Raw genomic sequence first — 23701 nt, 5'->3', positions numbered from 1 at the left:
AATGATACAGGTGAGAAACACTGATCTACATAAAGAAATGAAAGTCATCAGAGAATGAACACACGAAAGTAAAATTAAAATTTTACTTTTCCTATTTTTAATTAATTGAATAGACTACAGCTTGTTCAATAAATAATAGCTACATTGTATTAATTATGTTATATATATATATATATATATATATATATATATATAAATATCCTGACATAAGCTTATGTACGAATGAAATGAATGAGATCAATGATAGAAGGGAGAAAAGGGAGGAATTAGGAATATTTTCTTCTTATATGGTACTTATTAGGTTGTTATAAGTTACATGCAGTATTATAATGTTATTTAAACAGAGTTGGATTAGTTGTAAATGCATATTGCAAACTCTAGAGCAACAACTAAAAACCATTAAAATGTAAAAAAAAAAGTACATAATTGATATGTTAAGAAAGAGAAAATAGAATCATAAAATAATGTTCAATTAAAGCCATACAAAAATGTGGCAGTCAAAATAAAAACAAAGAACAGGGCAATGACTTAAACACTGATTAAAAGACAAAGATTGTCAGAGTGGATAACAAACCAAGACCAACTATATGTTGTCTATAAGAAATCCACTTTGGATAATAGAAAGACACATGAAAATTAAAAGCATGGAGAAAGTTATACCATGTTAACATTAACCTAAAGAAAGAGGAAATACCTCTATTAATTTCAGATAGAGATGATTTCAGAATAAGGAAAGTTATTAGAGATAAAGAGGGATGTGGCATAATTATAAAGTGGTCAATATACTCCGAGAAGACACAACAATCCTTAATGTGTATGTGTCTAACAATGGAAGTGCATGTACACACAATATACAAGAGGCAAAAACAGACAGAACTTAATGTAAACCATGGACTTTGTTGACAGTGGCAGACGCTGTGCACGTGTGGGGGCAGAAGGTATATGGGGACTTTGTACTTTCTGCCCAGTTTTGCTGTGAACTTAAAAATGCCCTAAAAAACAAAGTAGATTAATTTTTTAAAAATTATCTGGAATAATTAGAATTGAGCATGCTCTTTAAACTGCCTTCTTGGGGTCAAGTGTGAAAACAAACCTCTCCAAATAAGTAAAGGTAGGGATGGAGGGCTTGGCACTCCTAGGGACCTGTTGTTCATCTACCACACTGCATCTGTATCTTTCATGAAACTCTGGAAGGCTCTTTCAGTCTCCTGCCACCACAGCGAGAGCAGCTGCCGCAGGGTCCGCCCACCTGTAGTGGGGTGGTGGTGGAGCAGCATGCTCCAGCTTCTGGACCAAGAGGAAGAAGCAGAAGTCAGAGCAGAGCCTAGTCATCTGAAGGCCCACCTCTCCTCCTGCTTCCCCCTGGCAAAGGCGTGGTGGCTGTCCTGTAGCAGAGATACAGCTAGCGAAACCAGGCCACCTCTTACGTGCTTACCACCATGAACAAGAACACCCAGGCCATCCTGAGAAGGATCTTGCACAGGACCCTCAAGAACAAGTGCCACAGGGATCAGCACATGGCCATTATCCTGCGTAGCCACCAAGAGCTCCTGATGTACCCCTGCCCCCAAAACAATAAAGGCATCAGCAGATTTTCCTCAGGAAAAGAAAAATAAACTCTGCAAGGAAGGAAAAGGGCCAAAGAAGCCTCACCAATTAAAAACAGAGGTTTGGATAATGAAAAGCCACCCAGGTTTAATGTAGAAATACTATTTCCTTTGATGAGATTTGCTTACTTATCAAGAGCTATCAGAAAACTACCGCTATTTGAATAAGCTTTCAAAGAAATAAATGAACAGTTGTGGAATATTTTTTGTTGTTCTAAAAGTCCATTTTAAAACAAACAAACAAACAAACAAAAAAACAATTTGAAAAGTATCCTAACTCATGAAAGCAGGGACACAAAATGATATTTGTATACCCATGTTTATATAAAAGCATTATTCAATAGTTAAAGGGTGGAAGCAACCTAAGTGTGCATGTACAAGTGAATGGATAAACAAAATGTGGTATATACATACAGTGGAGTATTATTCCAGTCTTAAAAAGGAAGAAAATTCTGAAATATGCTACAACATGGATGAATCTTTAAGACATTGTGCTGAGTGAAATAAACTAGTTACAAAAGGATAAATATGTAGTATATGATTCTACTCATATGAGGTAAAAATTGCTAGAAGCTGGGGAAAGGGAGACATAGTGAGTTTTTGTTTAATGGCTAGGGTTTCAGTTTTGCAAGATTAAAAAAAGATCTGTAAATGGATGGTGATGATAATTGTATAACAATATGAATGTACTTAAGACCACTAAAAATGGTTAACATCGTAAATTTTAGGTTATGCATATTTTACCCCAATTTTTAAAAGAAATAATTTTAAGAGTGTCTAAATTCATGTGAGATTCTCAAGAGGACGTATCTAAAGGAGTTTCATGGTTTGTGCTCCATGATCCTTAAAGATTGAAGTAAGAAACATGATCAATGAAACACATCTGAAAAGAGCTAAGTTTCACACAAATATATGGTTTTTATTGACAAGTGATATTTTCTTACAGTAACAAATATAATTCAAGGGTTAGTTTGAAGCTGGAGGGTAGTGTGTCCTTGACAGGAGTAGTCAGCTTTGGTGGTACTATTTTCTTTAGAGCTGCACCTAAGAGGGAACATGTGTGCTCGCTGGAAATCATCCAGGTGTGTACAACAATTGTTTGAGCCCTAATGCTTCTCTCCACACCTTCGAGGTACTTCACAGCCCCCAGTCAACAACACCCTAAGCTTTCCCCCAGTTTTAATGTATAAAAATAGCTAATGCCATTAAAAGTCAAAATTTCAAATATAAATTTTTATACAAATATAATTCATAATAAAATCATTCTTAAAATACAGCCATTTATGAGTTTTAAACATTAGAATAAATAGTAGTTCCTATAGAAAATTTCATTTGCATCACAAAATTATAAAGCAGAAGCATAAAAAGCTAATTCATGATTGATTCTTCAACATGTCTCCCATTGCCTGTCCCACTCAGTATATACAGTACAGTGAGACTGAAAACACAAGACATCACTTCATTTATATGTAGATTTTCAGGTTTCAGGTATGCATACCTGCAGCCCCCACTGCTTAGCTGCCTGTGTGTTCACTACCTGGAGCTTCTGTGATAACAAGGATTTTTCTGCACCAATTTTTGGCCATCCTTCAGTTAAGAGGTTTTATGACCTTGTTACTTTCTGGAAGGTGGGGAAAGGCATGTGAACTTCCACACGAAGGGATCTAGCCTGTCCCCCTACATTGTGTAAGAGCCTCTTTTCCAGGTAAAGAATGTATTCTGATATCTGAATTATTCAAATTTTTGGTAGAGCAATATGGTACTAACCCTGATTTCTAGGATTCCGGAAGTCATTTGTCCTGACTAATACTTAGATGTTGCCATTACATAATGTTGATGGACTGTCTTGTAACTCTCACAGTATTCTAATACTTGCTTGGAAATGGGACAGTCTGAATACTTATTAGACTATATAGTTTTGTTGTTAAATATCTTGGAGAGAGTAGAGAAAAAGGAATATAAACCAGTAAAGTTTTCAGTTAATTGTATCTCTAAATAGTATGATTACAGTTCTCCAATAATGCAAATCAAGAAATATCACTAAAGAATAAGTCGAACTAAGCTGGTTGACATTTACAGTCACCTTTCCAATAACTACCAAAGAGAAAAAGTTTTCAGGAAAATCTGGCTTGCAAACACAAATGGTAAATCTTCAAGGATTTGAAGTACCTTTCACACAATTTTACCATTGCCGGGAAGCAATTCATCCAGACCTATGGGGACATCCTTAATTCCTCTTACCAAGATGTTTTCTTTTGAAAAATAACATTATTTATCCTTGTTTTCTGAGGCATAAACTGTTTTCTCCTACAACTCCATTAGTGAGCATTGCATGCAAATATTCATACTGTTTTCTAAAGCCTGGTTTCTTGTACTTCTTCTTCTGTCTCTTCCTTCAGAGCAGTGATTTTGGATAGAGACTTGTGCTTGCTTGAGTTCTGATGGGGTAAGAGCTTCAGGCGGTCCAGTGGACTCATGGCTTGCTGGAAGAGGATCTTCTCGCTCAGCAGTTTCTGGAGGGAATCATACTGCCGCACTGTGTTCTCTTCTATGACCTAGGGAAGTGGCAGTTAGTGAGGTCTTGGAGAGAAGGCAAGACCCGAGCAAGGACAGAAAGTGGCATAGGTTCTGAGGAAAATAAAAGCTAAAAGGAAAACACACTGTGCAGAGACTTGCAGTCTGAATAGTCAGGGAGATTTTGCTTCACTGGTGAGTCCTTCTTCCTCTTGCTTTACCAAGCTTTCACCATCTGTGAAATTACCTGTAACTTTTCTACTTAGCATCTGGAAGATTTTTGTTTTAAACTAGGATTGTACTGAGCAATATACTTCTTCACAGAACTTTAGAGAAACCTAGGGGGCTTTGTAAGCCAGAATGATTTTTATTAGATTCCTTATATATTACCTTAAAAATTAATGGAAGTCCATAGCACGATAGTTGAACCTCTTCAACAAGGGATTTGAAAGTTAATTCCAAATTGGTCAAGATGTGCCTGAGTTTAATATGCCTCCTTCACATGTTCAAGTTGAGCAAACCCAAACCCAGAGAATAGAAAGGTTTTACCAAATTTCCTGAACCTGATCATGGCAGGGCAAGAGGTTGTGAGTCAGCTCCCTAATTTGTCACCTGAAGCTTAGTAATAATAAAGATAATAACAGTCCTTCGGTAAGGAAGTGTTTACCTCCAGCAGCCTCAAAAGTCTTAGCAGAAATGACGTGATACATCATTCCAAGAACTTCCTTGTGACTAAACCCAAGGGAATTTGTAAACATCACTTGAAAGAATCTGTGACAGTTTTGAAAGCACAATGAGAATGTGGTTGGGAGAGGTACTCATCTGGGCACCAAATAATGAAAAATGAAATGAGCCTTTCAGCTATCACATTAAAACTATATGTGAGATGCAAGACAATCCAGGTCTGTCCTGGACTCCATTCAAGGGAGATTTAGTTATTAAAAGTATCAGGACTTAAGTCTTTCTTCTGACTTGATCCTCAAATAAGGGACTCAAAAAGTAAAGATGTTCCAATTTATTAACATAAATTAGTAATATGCTGCTCTTTTAGATTTATTGAATTTCAACCTCACGTCATAGCTCATATCGAAGTGAGAAACTTGTGTAGCTATTTTGAGTAAAACTAACTAAATGGCTACATGACACATGTTTTAAGGGAGGAATTGTACATTACCGTGATTTGAAGGAACCATCACATAAGAGATTTTTATTAAGAATTAGAAGAGAAATGAGGTCTTAAGTAAATTATAAACACTCACCAAAAACTGTTGACATTCCAACATTGCCTCTATCCTGTGTTCAGAGAGGATCACTGTGCAATCAGCAAATGCTTGTTTTAGGGTTCTTCGAATGATTTGATATGTTCTAGAAAGGAAAGAAAATACCACACATAACAGAACATTAAATAATCTGCCTTTACCCTTAATAACATACCTACTATCCTATCGACTTAGTCTTTTAAATTACTTATCTGTTTTTAAATACTTTTAACATAACTGTGATCTAGAGTCAACCACAATCAGATTTCCAACCATGGGGTAGATCTAAGTTTCCATCAATAGACAGGACAAATATTTTGAAGAAAATTTCACAGAGGTTCATTTTTTTCATTATGTAGAACCACTAGTAGTTCTTTTGTGCTATAACTATTTCCTGTTGTATAAGTGGAAAAGAAACAAAAATCATAATCAGATTATGCCTATGTAACTAAATATTTCATCATGTATTGACAAGGGGGAGAGTTTGTATGAAATTCCAAAATTATACTCAGAAGAGAACACATGGCTCTTATACTAGGAAATAAGCACTTGTTCATGTCAAATGGTGACTTTTCCACTGTGCAATTATTTCATAGCTGAAGGAGGTTCTTCCACTTGCAGACATGACAGCCTAATGGGAATTTGTGTCACTATGAAGTGGGACTCAATCATTTTGCTCCCACTGTATTATTAAATACCAAGAATTCTGAAACTCACATCGGATCCAAATGGGCACTGGGTTCATCAAGCAGCAAGATCTTTGCCTTACTGAGAACAGATCTGGCCAAGCACATCAACTGCTTGTGGCCATGGCTTAGGACAAAACCCCCATCCAACAGGACAAAATCAAGCTTCCCAGGAAATTGCTCTATCACAGATCTGAGTCCAACCTGCAGAAAATAGAGAGAGAGAGAAAAATACTGTGCTTAGAAAGGGCAGTTAAGATAACACAAGGTTAAAAACACTCGAAGTTCTAAAAGTTTAAATTCCATATCAACCCCTGCCACTTTTGTTATTTGGGTTAGACTGAACAAGAGTCTAATCTGTATAATCTTGATAGCTCTAAAGGATCAATCTTATGACTTGTTTCATTTCTGAACTTCATCATTCAGCAAATTTTCATTGACTGTCTACTATGTGCCAGGTATTCCAATAAAGATTGAAGAAATGATAAATGTCACATGACCCCTGCAAGGATCAGGGTTATAAAAACAAACACAATCACACCACAGCTGAATGCATGCTAGAAAAAATAACACAGAGGATGGAGTTATTTATTCCATCATGAGAGATTCTTTTACACTACTTTCCATTCTTGACTCTGTCAAAATAGATCATGAAAAGTGGCATAAAAGGATCAATTAGAGAGCTTTTTAAAACTGTATGTGGCAACTTGCTATCCATCTCTGTAATTCATAAAAAATGACCTTCAGAAATTGATAAAACCATGAAGTAAAAAAGCTGGAGTTAAAATGGTGACACATTATTAGGAGATTTAAAGGTGCTTAGATATTGAGGTGGAATATGAGAGTACTGTTAGGGTCAATGGCTTGTTTTTCATAAGGCACCTAGAAAAAAATAGATTGAAAATGCCAACAAGATAGTGAAACCCATTCTTTCAAAATAAGACAAAAATGACTGAAGTCTTGGCTCTCTATCACATATTCAGATAAATGTGCATTAATGTTTATTTTTTGCCAAATATTGCTGAGTGTTTGAGGCCTAAAGAGATATGCAGATAATTGTCTGCTGCTCTTAGGAAGTCTGAGGTTTAGGGTGGGGAGGTAAGATGTAATACTAACTGTAACATAGAAAGAATGAGATAGTGGCTTTAAGAAAGACTCTTGAGTTCAATGATGAATTCAGAGATGACCTGCATCACCACGTTTGTTTAGAAAATATTAACTGTGTGCTTATAATATGTATTAGAGATGATATTCCTTCCCCTGACTGGTTTCTCATTAGAGCAACCTCACTATAGGATTCATTAGTTCTGGAAAGAGTTTCTGAGATGTCAGGGAATGTAAACATATTAATTAGATAAGAGGACTACTCAGATATAGCCCAGAAGACTCAAACAGAACACTACTTTTGGGTCCATGCAGCTGAGAATGTGAATGGAGAACATTGGAAGGGGGTAGTTAGAGGACCTGTGTTCTTTCTTTGTCTTCAGTCTGTAAGCCTGCTACAGTTATCGCTCATCTTAAAACAAAACCCAAACCTTCACTTGCTTCCACATTCTTCTTTAGCTGTTATACAATATTTACCCCCTTTGTCATCTAAAAATCTCAAAACATTAGTGTGCATCTATTGTTTCCTCTGACTCACACCACAGAACATGTTTCTCTTCTTCAAGCATCTATTAGTTGGCTTATGAGAAATCACACAATCTATGACTATTTTTACTTATTACCATGTGTGTGCAACTCTCTCTCCTCCTGTCCCTTGAATTTTTATCTTCCTAACCCACAACTCTCTAAACTCTCTTGAGATCTCATTCATTCTTAGGGCATCATTTACCATGGAGAAACTAATGATTTTTTTTTTTTAATTCTTATCTTCTCCCTGGTCATCTTCTAAATACTTCTTAAATCCTTCTCCTCATCCTTAATCCTATTGCAGGGACCCTAGGACAGGCCACATTAATCTCTTAAACATCATACTATAAATCCAAAATTGTCAGTTTGCCAATTCACTATGCAAACACCCTAGGGATCCTTCTAAAAATATAGGTTTGACCATCTTCTTTGTTTTAAATATCTTCCTGACAGAATAAAACTGAGCTCTCTCGGATGCCACATAAGGTATGCAGAATTGAGTCCCCTCCACTCTTCCAGCACCACCAAACAGTGTGCAGGTCCTTATACCTCTAGACATACCCTTCCAAATATCTTAATCATCCTTTAGTGCAGCCAGACACCTAGCCATGGTACCATTTGTGCAAGTTTTCCCTGTTAGATCATCAGTTCTTGAGGGTAAACACATGTGCTTTTCAGCTCTGTGTTGCTAGTGCTAATATTGGACACATTGTGAGCCTCAACTCATTCATGCATTTGCTCAACAAATAAGTACTGAGCTTCTGGAATATTGACCAAACAAAACAAACACGGTTTAGATGAATGATAAATGAATCCCAACCTAAGGAAGAATAACAAATGATAAATGAGTGTGGTCTGTCAAGGCAGAGTGTCATTTAAAACAAGTCACTTTGCCTGTTTTTCTTATATTTAAGACTCTATAAAATCCTTTAGAGATCAAATTACAAAATTAGAAGTTCTTTAACACTGATAGATGTCAGTATTTTATTTCAGATCAATCTGCAGTACTTGAGGATTTTTTAAAAATTCAAGCTAACCATCAAGAAAAGTATAGAATAGATGGATATTAACTAGGATTATTGTGGTAATCATTTTGCAACATATACAATTACTGAACTATTATATTGTACACCTGAAATCAATATAATGACCAATGTGTATATCAATTATATTTCAATTAAAAAGGCAAAGTATTGTACTGATTAAAGACTAGATTTCTGAAATCATACAGAAATGGTTTTGATTCTGTACCCCACCACTCATTTGCTGATGATGTCAGTTGTGTTACTTTGTCTCATCTACTTCACTTGAAAAAAATGGGAAAAGGCTTATATAGATTTCAAAGGCTTGTAGTGAGGATTAAATGAGGTAATTTGTGGAAAGAGGTTGCCATAGAATATGACACATGGTAAGCACCTAATCCATGGTAACTGTTAGTATTGTTGGAGACTAGGAAATCCCAAGGACATGGGCCTGGTCACTGAAACACTACCTATCACAAGTTGCCTAGAGAAGTAAGTTAGCAGGAAATGCTGCAGTGATATTTATTTACATCATACCCTTAGTAATAAGATTGAGATTTGGGTGTGAATACAGTAGCATGTATTCTCCCTTTAGACTCACATAAATCATACACTGATTCCCAGGATCCTAGTAGAAAAGCCACTTCACTGTGTGATACTTTGCACTTCCCTGTGATGAAGGGCTAAGCAAGTATATGTTTCTCCTGAATAAAACTATTTCTTTACTACAGGTATATAATTATATACCTAGATATATGTCACTGTCAATGTTTAGAGAATAACATTTTTAAAAATGAATGATAGTGAGGCAAATCAATGGGGGTTGTATTTGGCAATATTTCTATCTCACTCTTTTACTCACTTAAGTGGAAAAAATCTTTTAAAATCACATTCACTAAAGAAAGATCAACATAAATTAGTAAAACTTTAACTTTTGAAGTCAGTGAACATTTAACAAATTTATTAATTACCTATTTTATGCCAGATATTGTGATAGGCTTTGGAGAGAAAATAAGAAGCAAGTTAGACTAGTAATTATTTTTTAAAAGATACAAAGTTATTGTTATCAACTCTATGTGGTAATAAAAATGACTTTAATTAGCCTACTGATTGTTTGAATGTAAATGACTGCTTAGTCATGTATTCCTTACTAGACTCAAGGAGAATTTAAGTTTTAGATACTATGGCAGGCCTAGGGATTCAGAGATGAATAACACTAGGGTCTGCCTTGAAAGAACTCATAGTCCAGAAGGAAAGAAAAAATGTGGGAAATTACTGCTCAAAAACGTAAGTGCTATGGGGGGAAAGAAGAATGAAATGGCAATTGCTTTGGAGATCACTAAATTTAATGATCTTTAGCAGCACAATTCCTTAAATAAAAATATATACACACATATACATATTGCCAACATATTATTTATAATATTGTCATATCCATTTTTTCAATAGATTAAAAATAATTACACCTGTGCACAGAACAAGTCAGAAATAATAGTTCAGGATTTGGTTTCTCTCTTTCTTATAAAGCTGAACAGTTGATATATTCTTTCCATGCAGTTATTAGAATTTAGTTTTGTTTCAACCCTTGTTAAATTTGCAATGAAAATAAAATGTGCAATTTTTTTCACTAGGAATTTTTCAGAGTTATATATTTGAAACTGCTAATTATACAATGTGGGATGTATGTTGGTTTTTGGTGCAATTTCTTCTCTAGCTATTCTTTGAACAGACTGTGGGTATTGTTAATATTAATTTATATTTGTTTCATTGTGTATGTATGTGTAGTATGTTTGTAAGTGTGTGGTTTATAATCTGACAAGGTCATGAAGCTCAGTTTGGCTATAATTAAATTCCTCTTCACTTATTTTTATTTATTTTTGTACTGTGCTGATTAAATAAAATGCACTGACCATCAATTAGAAATAAAATAAAAATAAATACACCCTGCCACTGAAGACTGGTCTGTGGCTCCCACTGCTCAGACCACTGAATAGTTAGGGACAGCCACTGAGTTGTCTTAAGCTATTCTTTCACAAAATCTTAAACAGAATGGAAATAAGTTTGATGGAAAATAAACAATTTTTAAAAATAAAAATAAAAAACACAAACTTTAGCTTACTTCTGTCCAAACTAAGGTGAATTAAAAATTACCAGAATCTAAACATTTCTAATGATTTTCATTCTAATTTACTGTTAAAAATAAATAAAAACATGAATTATTTGTGGATAAAAGGACTTTCAGACCAAAGACTCTGCCAGCTTTACACTGTCAAGTACTTCAAGTAATCATATGTACTTCCCAAATTTCTATTTAGAAAGAAAGAATTTTGTTTTATGACATATCAAACTAAAAAACATTTAACAGTCTGTAAAGGACCAGGAATTTTCTTCAAAATGTTGACTTTTGCTATTTCTGCACTCTGGAATGTTATTGTGGAGCAAGAGTTTGCTCTTGTGACAAGCATGAAAAAAATCAGAAAAAGTGAATTGTGGTTGCGCTAAGTAGTCCATTAGTAGACAACTATAACAACAAACACTCTGAACATCTTTAGACATCCTTTTGTGCTACTCTGCAAATTTTCCAGGGCAAATTTTTAACTTAAAAGACCACTATTTCTGCTATTTAGCTTATTCTGTGAAGTAATTTACTTGGCTAAGAATGTGTAAAAAAGTGAACTATTTTATAAGTAATCTATAAGCAATCAATTACCAAAAAAGTTAGTCTGAAACTAACAGACCTGCTATCTGGATTATGAGTAACACTGAGACAGCTCACTGTGCTAAAAGCCTGTGAACCAGAAGTCAAAGGATGCTTCTGCTCCTGCATCCACCAATAACCTTAGCCCAGTCTCTCTGACTTCTGAAGACTCAGTATCTTCATTAGTAATGGTAACACCTGCTGTGTATTCATCACAAGGTCGTTTTCATAATTTATTATACATGAATTATTTATTTATTTAAATAAGTTAAATCATTCATTCATTCAATGGATATTTACTTAACACCATCCATGTGACCAATATTATTCTATGCACTGGAAATACTGAAGTGAGTAGACATCATCCCTGCCCTTAAGGAATCTACAATCTGGTGGGCTACAGGGACAAATTAAGAGATGAATTTCTACCTTGTGTGAAGAATGTGATTAAAGGTGGAGAGACCTAGGGTTACACCTAGAAAGGTTCTTCTTTCAGACCTGCAGCATCAGGGCGGGTTTCTGGAAAGAAGCAATGTATAAGGAGAGGTGAATGATGAATAGGAGCTTGCTGTGGTGAAAGACAGTGAAGGGCTGGCAGGGTTTTCCAGCTATAGAGAACAGCATGGGAAGAAGCTTCTGGAGAACAAAGAGCACATGGTACTTTAGAGAAACCAAAGAAATTCAGTATTGCTGGATCACCATAAGGGGAGGAGGTTGGAGACTGATTTAGAGAGGCAGACAGAGACCAAATCACAAAAAACCTTGTAAGCCACCTTAAGCAATACAGACTTTGTTCAAAGGAAAATAAGGAGCCACAAGAAGGGAGACACAAGAGATCTGATGCAGGATTTAGGAAGATCATCAGAGCTACAAAGAGCCAAATGAACTGCAGGAAAGGGAAACTAGCCAGGAACCTCTTTTAAAAATTCACATGAGAGTTGTAGTGGTGTCATGTAGGGATGAATAAAAGTGAATACATTTTAGATATTTCCAGGAGACAGCCTTAACATGATTTGACATGTGGAGAAATAGTCAAGAATAAGTCCCAGGTCTTACCTCTGGGCAACTGAAGGATGGTGAAGCCATTCACTGGGATTAGGAACACATAACAACTGTGTGGGTGGTGAGCATAGGAAACTCACTTCTATGGACATAAGGTGCTTGTCCTTGCGAAGATGTGAGATGCTGTACTTGCATCCTCCCATGACCACATCAAAATTACAACTAAACTACAGAACAGCCATCACTGAGAACAGCCTAAAGTTTAGCTGAACAAAGTTCTTTAACTAAGGGTATACAAGAAGCCACGTCAGGACCGGTCAGAGGGGTAAAGACATGGAATAGGCTGGTCCTACACCCACATGTAGCAGTAAAAACTTGGGAGGAATATCTTGGCTGTGGAGGTCCCAGCTGAGGAATGAGTAGTCATCCCCATACAAGGCTTCTGAGCCCAGGGTTGTAGTTCTGGGAAGAGGAGTCCCCATAACTTATGACTATGCAAATCAGATGCTATTGTGGCTGAGGGAGACAGTGGTTCTGGAGTCTCGGGTATTATTGAAGGGTCCACACATGGATTTACATGTTGATGGACTCACTCATTCTGAACTCCAGGGCTAGGGCAGGAGCTCAGATGGTACCAGGAAAAAACAGAGAGGAACTGAGTTGTCTGACTTTAGGGCAAGAACTGGAGGGGCAGCTTTCTCCCAAACATAAGCACGGGTAGAGCTATGTTGTTCCCTTGCTGAGCCCTTTCCCTGAAGGTAGGAGCCATATTTGAGTCTCTGTCTCCTGGTTAACACTGTTTGCCCTGCCCTGGTGATTCCCTAAGACCCTGCAACACCCAACTTGTAGCCTTAGCTAAGCAGCTTCAGGTGGCTTTTCCATTCAGATGGCTTATCTTGGCTCATGCTTTGGACTTTTCTAAAATTTTCCAAAGATTAATAAACCCCCAAAAAGCAGCATATAGCCTCAGCATGTCCTGTACCACTGGCTAAGCATCCCTAAGTCTGCGGCTAGTAGCAACCAGCTTCAGTTCATAGCTTAGCCTTTCCCAGACACTACAAGTCCAAATCAAGTGGCAACCATCTGCAGATCACTTTGTAGCTTATACCAGGTGGCTCTGAGCAGGGCACAGTAGTGACTGATATTGGTCCGAACCTCCCAAGAGGCCCCAGAACCAATATATCTGGTGACCAGCATCAGGCTACACCAGAGCACCACCCAACCACTTCCAAAAATGACACACTCAAAAGGCAGACTCAGCAGGCACCAGAGCCATGCTAAGGTAAATCTGGCTTCATAGTTTCAGCACCTTCACATAGCTCCTTCTGCCTATAATCACAGGCAGATCTCACAACAAATCAGTCTGAGGGTCAATTCCTCCCACAGACGTGCCAACAACAACCAGAGCTCAACTACAACAGGTGGGCACATACACCATACACAAGAGACACTCCTGGAGCACCCAGCTCAGATGGCCAGGGAGACTGCACCACTGGGTTGTATATGACACCAAATTTTACCAAAACCAGGAGACATAGCAGCTCTACCTTATACATAGAAACAAACACAGGGAGGCAGCCATAATGAGGAGAGAAAGAAACATGCCCTGCCCCCCCAAAAAAAGACAGAACAAAAAGCCAGAAAAAGAATTAAACAAAATGGAGACAAGCAACCCACCAGATGCTAAGTTCAAAACACTGGTTATAAGGATGCTTAGTGAACTTAAGAGAAGAGTAGATGAACTTAGTGAGAACATCAACAAAGAGATAGGAAACTTAAAAATGGAGACAAAACATAAAAAAGAACTAGTAAGAATGGAGAATAAATAACTGAAATGAAGAAATCAACAATAGATTACATGAAGCAGAGGACTGAATCAGAGATTTGGTAGAAAAGGTAGAAGAAAACACCCAATCAGAACAGCAAAAAGAAAAAAAGAATCCATAAAGTAAGAATAGTTTAAGGGGTCTCTGGAACAACATCAAGTATACCAACATTCTCATCATAAGGATACCAGAAGAAGAGAGAGCAAGGAATTGAAAACCCTTTGAAGAAATAATGATGAAAAACTTCCCTAGTCTAGTGAAGGAAATAGACATTCAAGGCCAGGAAGCAAAGAGTCCCAAACAGGATGAACCCAAAGAGACCCATAACCAACACACATCATAATTAAAATGCCAAAGATTAAAGACAAAGAGAGAATCTTCTTTAAAGCAGCAAGAGAAAAGCAGTTATTTACCTACAAAAGAGCTCCCATAAGACTGTCAGTTGATTTCTCAACAGAAATTTTGTAAACCAGAAGGGATTAGAACAAAATATTTAAAGTGATAAAAAGCCAGAACCTACAACCAAGATTACTCTACTCAACAAAGACACCACTTAAAATTGAAGGAGAAATAAAGAACTTCCCAGACAAGAAAAAGCTAAAGGAGTTCGTTGCCACCAAATTAGTATTACAAGAAATGTTAAATGGACTTCTTTAAGGGGAAAAGAAGACTAAAAATATGAATAATAAAATGGCAATAACTACATTTCTATCAAAAATTATTTTAACTGGCTCTGGCTGGTGTGGCTCAGTGGACTGAGTGCCAGCGTCTGAACCAAAGTCACTGGTTCAATTCCCAGTCAGGGCACATGCCTGGGTTGCAGGCCAAGTCCCCAGTGAGGGGCTCACAAGAGGCAACCACACACTGATGTTTCTCTCCCTCTCTTTCTGCCTCCCTTCCCCTCTCTATAAAAATAAATCAATACAATCTTGAAAAATAAAAATAAATAAATAAATAAATAAATACTTTAACTGTAAATGGATTAAATGCTCCAATCAAAAGACATAGGGTAGCTAAAAGGATAAAAAAACAAGACCCTTACATGACAGTGATCTACATAGACTTATTTCAGATTGAACACAGACTGAAAGTGAAGTGATTGAGAACATATTTCATGAAAATAGAAATAATAAAAAAAAGCTTGAATGGATAAAGAAATGTTGCATAAATACAATAGAATATGACTGAACCATAAAAGAGAAATAAATCTTGCCATCTGCAACAGCATGGATGGACCTAGAAAGTATTGTGCTGAGTGGAGAGGAATAAGTCAGATAAAGACAAATGCAATAGGATTTTAATTTACATGAAGCATTTAAAAAACAAAATAAATAAAAGGAAAAGTATAATTTAGGATATATTTTCCTTCAGTTTGTTTTTAACAAATACTATTCCACATCCTGAGGAAGATTTTAAAAGTCTGTAAGACCCTGTCCTCAGGGATTTATACTTTACAAATTATACATTGATTATAATAGTTTTTCATTATAAATAGGATAAATTATATTGCAAGAATCTAGTAAATAGATTCCTAGTAGACAAATTTTTTTTCACATCCAAAGTGTCCAACAAACCTTCTACTGATTGGATCATAGATTAGAAAATCAAAATAATCCCTTCTCAACAGTCTCAATGCAAACTTAAAATAAATATTAATAAATAAGAAAAAATTTCAAATTGTAGAAACAAAACAGAGCAACAAGACAGAAACAAATTCAGATACAGAAAACATTTTGATGGTTGCAAGATGGGAGGTGGGTTGGAGGGATGGATGAAAAGGGCAAGGGCTTAAGAAGTGCAAACCAGTAGTTACAGAATAGTCACACACACATAAATTACAGCATAGGGAATGTAGTCAATAATACTGTAATAACTATGTATGCTGTCAGATGGATACTAGATTTATCATGATGGTCACTTCATAAGATATATACATGTTTTATATCTATGTTATACATCTGAAACTAATATAATATTACCTATAATTAAAAATTTAAAAATTATGTAAAAAGTTCAAACAGTGCTATCAATTTATATTGGGCCACAAAGCTAAGGGGGTCCTTTTCCCCCCCTGAGTTTCAGTCTGTTTTGAGAGTCTCTTTGTTGATACAGCTGGTAAAGTCAGTGATTCTGGGGAGAAGCTATCTGCTTCTGATTTGTTTTGGGGTGTTGAAATAAGACCTTCTCACTTCACAGAGTGCCAAGATGAAGGTGTAGTCCTAGGGCTCAAAGGGACAGGGAGCTGTTTGGGTCAGTTTTGTTTCCAAACCTTAGAGTTACTACGCATGTTCCTCATGGCTTCACACAGTGATCTTCACTGAGGAAAGGGGAATTATGAAGGAGGTGCTGTTGGGATAAGAATCAGTTTGTGTATCTGCCATTATGCAGTTTATGTCCCTTGAGAGACATAAGTCATACCAAGGTCATAGAGATGACTCAATGAGATGACATATACCCTGGTTTGTCCTGGATCATTCTGGTTTAAACTTTTTCCAGTATCCTGCCCAGTTTAGAAACTGACACCCATCCCTCAATGTTCCTGTTTGGATAAGTTTTACGTCTTAAAGCCCAAGCCCTATAACTTTGAAAACAATGCCTTTTCAGCTTCTCTAGGCTGTTGCTTATTTGTTTCTATGCTATTTTCAGGTCTCTGCAGGAAAAACTTATCACCACTGCTCAAAGCATATGACATTAATAAAGGACAGCATCAACATCTCCATTTTTGAAGAGCAAACTATTAAAAAGAGGATCAGTAAAATCATAATACCTCAATACAATTTTATCAAATAAAAATCAAAACAGGTAAAGTTTGTGCATTTTATTGCTATTTAAAATCTTAACCATGTCTCCTAAAATTTTAGATATATTTATGATCCTGATTTTCCATGAATTTTATTGTGACTTGGCAATATTTGCAAATTTTATAGTCTTAATGTTTTCCTTCCCAAGTTTTTCTCCTACCACACTGTGTTTCTATAGTTTTCTCAGAAGCCACATCAAAGATTTTAAAATGTATCACTTGCAATTTAGTTAATGTTTTCTTAAAAAACTCCTGTTTGTTGGGTAATAAGGAAACTTTGATACTGAAAACGGTTACTCTAAGTGCATTTAAGGGACATGTTAAGGTTGGGCATTCAGTGCGTAGGTGTTTAACACACAGACATTTCAAAGCTCCTGGCAAGATCCACTGTGAATGAAGGCAGAAAAGGAAAGAACATTTGGGATAAATAGAACTGCGCTACAACAAGTAACAAAAATGCAGGAAATAGTGAAATAATATTGTTCCCTAAGAAGACCTTTGATCTCAATATTCTTTGGTCCCATAATTGTAGTCTGTTGCCAAACAGAACTGTGAATTTAAACCTCAAGTTTAATGAGGTAGAGCAATTTATTTTCCCCCTTACCTTAACATGATGCCTACATTTCAACAATTGTCAATTCACTTACTGTTGGGTGTTCTGTTAAAAGAACCAAGCAGTTTACTCTAGCTCTCTGTCCTTACCCTAGATTCCTGTGTATAATGCTTTCAATTATAATAAACCACCTACTGAGTAAATACAGGGTATTATTTAGGAATTATCATTTTGTTTTAATCCATATATGCCCTATGACCTCAAGGACTAATGGCATATGTGGTATCTAGGTTATTGGCATCATGCTTAGAAGCACTCAGAACCAACACATTCCCAAAGGCAGTTGACTGCTGGTGGCTTCCAGAGAAGACTATAGTCATCTGCAGATGATCTAGAATGATCATTATCCTTCTGTGCTAAAACCATGCTTCCCAGAAAAATACATCATGTCAAAGCAAAGCCTCCTCCTTACGGTAGGGAAGCTTCAAAATCCAGACAGGAAATGTATGGAGAGGTGATTCTTTGTATCAGGAATAATCCTGGTGCTGTAGGCATCTGAGTCTCTCCCAGTTCATGTCTCATTGATGCACACTGGTGAGGAGGAGGGCCAAAGAAATCTTATTTCTGGGGCTTGATAGACGGAAACTAAACACTGAAGAGAGGGGGGAGGTCTAATCCAAAGTCTTGGGTGGGTGCTCTAGATGTGTTAGAGTTCTTCATCTTAAAGTTATATACACACACATGCATGCACAGGTGTGTAAAATTATCTGCGCTATGACAACCACTATGTATATGTTACCTTTTTCAAAATATTTAAGTTAGCATCCTTACCTCATCTGCAACTTTCCATATTTCTTCATCATTCCACTGTTCATAGGGATCCAAATTTTTTCTAAATGTTCCAGAGAAGATAAATACTTTCTATAGTAACAAGGGAAAAAAGAGTAAAGCGTGAATAACCAAATAGATTTTTATTTTGCCTACATTTTATTGTGAAATATTTCAAACAGAAAATATATTTTATTTTATTTTTTTACATTATTATTTTTTTATTTTTTTAAATTTAATTTCTTTTCTTTTCTTTTATTTTCTTTTAATTTATTTTTTCAAATACATTTGTCTCTGCCCACCCCCCACCACTTTCCCTTGCCCCCTCCCTCCTTCCTTCCCTCAGCTCTTCCCCTTTGGTTTTGTCCATGAGTCCTTGCTATATGTTCCTTGACTTTCCCCTTCCCTTCCTTTTCCCCGCCCCTCCTCCCTCCTTCCCTCTTGTCTCTATTGATTTCTTTTCCTTTCAGTGTTGCTGGTGTTATTTTCCTTGCATCTTTGTATTGTTGGTTAGGTTCCACTTATAGGTGAGATCATATGGTATTTGTCTTTCACCCCCTGGCTTATTTCGCTTAGCATAATGCTCTCCAGTTCCATCCATGCTGTTGTGAAGTTTAGTAGTTCTTTTTCTCTTTCTGCTGTGTAGTATTCCATTGTGTCTAATTTATTTTCTTTATTTTTTCAAATACATTTGTCTCTGCCTTCTCCTCACCACCAGAAAATATATTTTAAAATATAATATCCACCCATGTACTTACCACCTAGTTTTCTTAAATTTAAAAAATTTTATATTTGCTCTGTATCATTTTTTAAGAAATATTAATATAGCCATATTTGAAGCCCTTTATGAACATGTTTCTAAACACAGTGTTTTTAGGATAAGGAAATTAAGATTATTGTAAACTATAGGAAATTAAATTTTTTTTAGAAATATTCCTTCTTATAAACAAGTATAATATTAAATAGCTAAAAAATTTAAGATTGAGTTACAATGGTTTGAAAAAATTATTAGGTTGTATCAATGTATATTCCTTGAATTTCTATTATAAACCTAGCTTTTTAAAGGGATTTTAAAACTGAATTACAGACACTCATTTGAACACACAAAATATCTGGTGTATATACCAAGGAACACATCTACTTCCAAAAACAGACAGGCTCAGGAGAATTAACTTAGAAATCAGTGACAGGGCAGATATAAAATATTTGTTTAACTGACTGCATGTCACAGAGGGAAGAGAGGCAAGTGAGACTGATCCTGCTGAGGTAACACATTGACAATCAAACTCCTTGCAAAGAAATGCTCAGCTGTCACCCTGAGACACTCTACTTGCCAAGTCACTGACTACTTAAGTTGACCTATATGATTAAATAATGTTTTGAATGAAATTTGCTATTTCACTGGGAAATGATGATATACAATAATAATATTTAGTTCTCTCTTTGTGCCTATGGGTGAACCAAAAAAATATTTTTGATGTTAATATTCATAATATTTTTTGCTTTGTCTATTTTTTCTTGCCTTTGCTTAGTAACATGCAGTTAGAAGAATCAAAAACTGACTTTTTTGAAGGCTTAGTCTTTACAAATTGCCTGTGACTGAGAGAGAATGGTCAGTGCCAATCTGATCTGTAGGAACTGCACAAGGCAAGATTAGTGATGTCTGTGCCTCTCAGGCAGAACAAGAGGCACTGGAGACCTCATTCCCAAGTACATAATTTATGGCTTAAAGGACAAAGGTGTTGCCAAATATTGCAGGAACCTTTTGGAGCCCCAGTAAGAAGGCTTTTCTGTTTTACTTAACCTGCATTGAAATTCTCCCGAAGGGATGCATGCATACATTGCTTTACAGAAGTGGATATAAGAGTTGACTAGATGACTCATCATATCATAAGATAAATGATAGAAATATCTGTGCATCCTTCTCCAAGCTTCCAAGTAAATTAAAGCAATGTCCAAATACACTAAAGAAAGCAGATAAGAGGAAATTATCAGAGAATTCTGATAACCTAAAGAGAATTAAAGGAGAAATGGCTCTGAGAACTTGAGTTAATTTATTAAGAATTTGGGTTTATTTGGTACCTAAAGTTCAAACACTTGTCAATAGGATTTTGCCATGTACTATTTTTTACATTTTTCTTTTAATGTTGTGGTTCCTTATATCAAAAGTTTCTAGTATTATTGGGAGAGATGGGAAATAACTGTGAGTGTTTACCAAGCATCAGACAACATGCTATGTGCTTTCAGAAGTTACCTCCACTGGGAACTAAGCAGCTGAAACACAGAGTTCTGGCTTATGGTGTCAGGTTAGGCTCTTTATGTGTAGTATCTCTTCATCTTCATATCAGCCTTAGAAATAAATCCTATTATTGCACATGAAGAAGTCAGTGCATGGAAAATTTAAGTGACTTTTCCAAGATCACTTAGCTAGCAGAACCCAAGGGTGTTTGTCTTCAAACCTGTGTTCCTCACCATCATTGCAAAATGCCTCAAGTCCTACAAATTTTTTCCTCCCATCTGGAGCTTAGGATAGATTAAAGGTTGGGCAGGATCAGTCATATGGGTTCATAAAGATCCCAACAGCACTCAGAAGCATAGTCTTAAAGCACTGCTATAGATCCCCCTGGTCACAGCTCAGGTCCTGCACTGTCCATGGAGAGGTTAGTTCCCTCTTCTCATGCAAAACCTGAGTTGAAGGATTCTATATGGGCTACAGTGTCTTTGTAAATTTCGAGAGACTTACATATCCAATGGAACAGCACAATAGAAATTTTTAGTGCAAAGAGAATAGTGCCATTATTCTAGATGGCTATGTGTGGAGACCAAAGTATCATAACATCAAAGCAGACACAGAAGTTATTAAAGGTAATGTGGTTTGCAAAAATGGTATAGTAATATAGCTCTGGACTGGTAGTTATATCTGGAAATAAGAGCCGAAGCTCTATGAGCCTCAGTGTTCAGTGTAAAATGGGAAATGCTATCTCTCTTCTCAAGTACACCATACCCTTAGCCTTTCAATTTCAACACATGGCTCCTTCATTTCCTCAATCCAGAAGTTTGGAAGTCATTCATGACTTACCTTTCTTCCTAATCTTCCCAAAGAGAATCAATCATCAGTCCTGTGAACTGTTTTCCCAAACTATATCTCAAGTCCATTTATCTTCTATCTCTATTGCTACCACATAGTTCAAGCCATCAACACCTCTCTCTGGAACACTGCAAGAACCTCCTAACTGACCTATTTCTTTCGCTCTTGTCTCCCTTTCAGTCCACTCTCATTTAGCAACCAAAGCAATCACTACAAGTATAAACTGGATGATGTTATTAACCTTTTGAAAAATCTTCAGTGGCTTTCCATTGCACCCGGGGAAAACATAAGACACTTAAGTTGGTTGACAGAATCTACATGATTTAGCCCCTTCTACTCCTTTTGGCTCATTTAGTGCCCTTCTCTATGCCCCTCCCCTTTTCCTTCTAGCCTCATGGCATTCTTCTACTTCCTCACTTTCTTCACACATTCTATTCTCCCTGCCTATGAATCTCATCCCCTACAGTCTTCCTATGGCCAACCACATCTTTCAAGTCTCAAACGAGATGTTACTTCTTCTAATTGGCATCTTTCAAATCTTCAAAAGCAAATAAGGTCTCTCAATATAATAACTGCGTTCTACTTTCCCAGCTTATAGTGAATATTAACATTGCACGTGCCTTTGTGAACATTTTTGTAATGTTTATCTCTTCTACACCATAACTTTGCTGTGTACTCTGTCATTAACTCACAGGCTTTGTACATCGTATATGCTCCATAAATGTTTCCTGAATGAATAAATGGGCTGATGTGAAGATAAAAAGTAAAAATATGAAATCACAGTCACAGTTCAGCACATATTAGTTTTTTTTCTTTTGGTAAGAATAACTACTATGACCCTCAGTCTTTAAAGAAGTAATACTAACAACCCATTAAAACTTTGATCTCTATATATAATTGCTTGGGAAATAGTTGCCTAACTTTTTCTAATGGCCTAATAAATTATATATAATATTTATCAAATGTATAGTAATATATATAATTAATTTTATTTCAAATAGGTATATATTCAAAATTATGAAGGAAGAAAACTGCTGAAATTAGACATCTGAAAGTTTGAGATGTATTTAACACCATTCAGAAATTCTGCAGGTATTTTGTTTACAGTTTATTGTCTAACATTAAAGTAATGTTTTAATTTAATTTTATTCATTTTCTTCAGAAGACTTTATTTATTTTATTTTTAGAGAGATGGGAAGGGAGAGAGAAAGAGATGGAAAGAAACATTGATGTGAAAGAGAAATATCAATTGGTTGCCCCTCACATGTGCCCCAACCAGAGGCTGAACCTGCAACCTAGGCTCATGCCCTGACCAGAAATTGAATCTGTGACCTTTTGCTTTGCAGAATGATGCCCAAACAACTGAACCATCCTGGCCTGGGCACACTTTAATTTTAAAGAAAAACTAACTGAATTAATCTATTCAGTTAAAATTCAATTTCATACAATTAAATCAAACATTCTATTCCTGTCTTACAAACAGTATCTGGCACTCTCTTGCTTCCATGGGTACCAGTAGTTGTCTAAACTGTTTAAAGTTTTCACAAATTCATACCTAAAGTTGAGACATCTTTGAAGGTCACCTACATCCTTTTTCCTGGCTTACAAATGAAATAGCTAAGGCCCTAAGAAGTTACATAACACAGACTGATTGTACAGCGATATATAGAGAGATGATAGATGATAGATAGATAGATAGATAGATAGATAGATAGATAGATATAGATATACCTGAAACTATAAATCACAATGATCCTCTATCTCTCTTTTGAGAAACTGCTCACAAAATAGCAAAACTAGGATGTGCAAATGTTTGATATTTAAGGTCATGTATGTATGGTATAAAGAGCAATTTTTGGGACCCAAGGAAAAATAAAAAGAACACCATTGTTCATTTCCTGACTAATCTCTTTCCTGAAGCTGACTCAAGACAGGCAAGCCTACATGGACTGCTCAAAGCTGCTCATATATCACTGCAGTGGGCAGTCTGGTTTAGCTTTTGGATATTAAGGGAGAAGCAAAAAAAGCAATTTGTATTCTGTAATAACTGAATAGAGAATAAATTAAATGAGTCAGAGAAATTACTCCTATCCTTAAGATTAAGTGCTTTTTTGTTTTGACTCAGAACATATGCCAGGTGGAGCAAAAGTAGGTCTACAGTTCTGAGTATGCAAAACAGAAAGTTT

The 23701-nt window shown here is 36.1% G+C and overlaps 1 protein-coding gene across 1 annotated transcript in view; it reads right to left on the bottom strand.

The window, feature by feature from the left end:
• Positions 1-3829: 3829 nt before the first annotated feature.
• The window catches only part of CFTR (CF transmembrane conductance regulator), a 195913-nt gene continuing 176041 nt past the window's right edge, over positions 3830-23701 (bottom strand). Inside the window, exons 24-27 of the mRNA XM_054564044.1 lie at positions 18431-18520; positions 6098-6270; positions 5381-5486; positions 3830-4162 (exon numbers count right to left, since the gene is read on the bottom strand). Of these exons, the coding sequence (XP_054420019.1) occupies positions 3962-4162; positions 5381-5486; positions 6098-6270; positions 18431-18520 (570 nt within the window). The 3' untranslated portion in view covers positions 3830-3961. The remainder of the gene's footprint in view (positions 4163-5380; positions 5487-6097; positions 6271-18430; positions 18521-23701) is intronic.

This window comes from Pteronotus mesoamericanus, unplaced genomic scaffold, assembly GCF_021234165.1.
Source record: "Pteronotus mesoamericanus isolate MK-2021 breed Mesoamerican mustached bat unplaced genomic scaffold, CSHL_Meso_final scaffold_85, whole genome shotgun sequence".
Taxonomy (NCBI): domain Eukaryota; kingdom Metazoa; phylum Chordata; class Mammalia; order Chiroptera; family Mormoopidae; genus Pteronotus; species Pteronotus mesoamericanus.
This window is presented reverse-complemented; position numbering and strand designations above follow the sequence as displayed.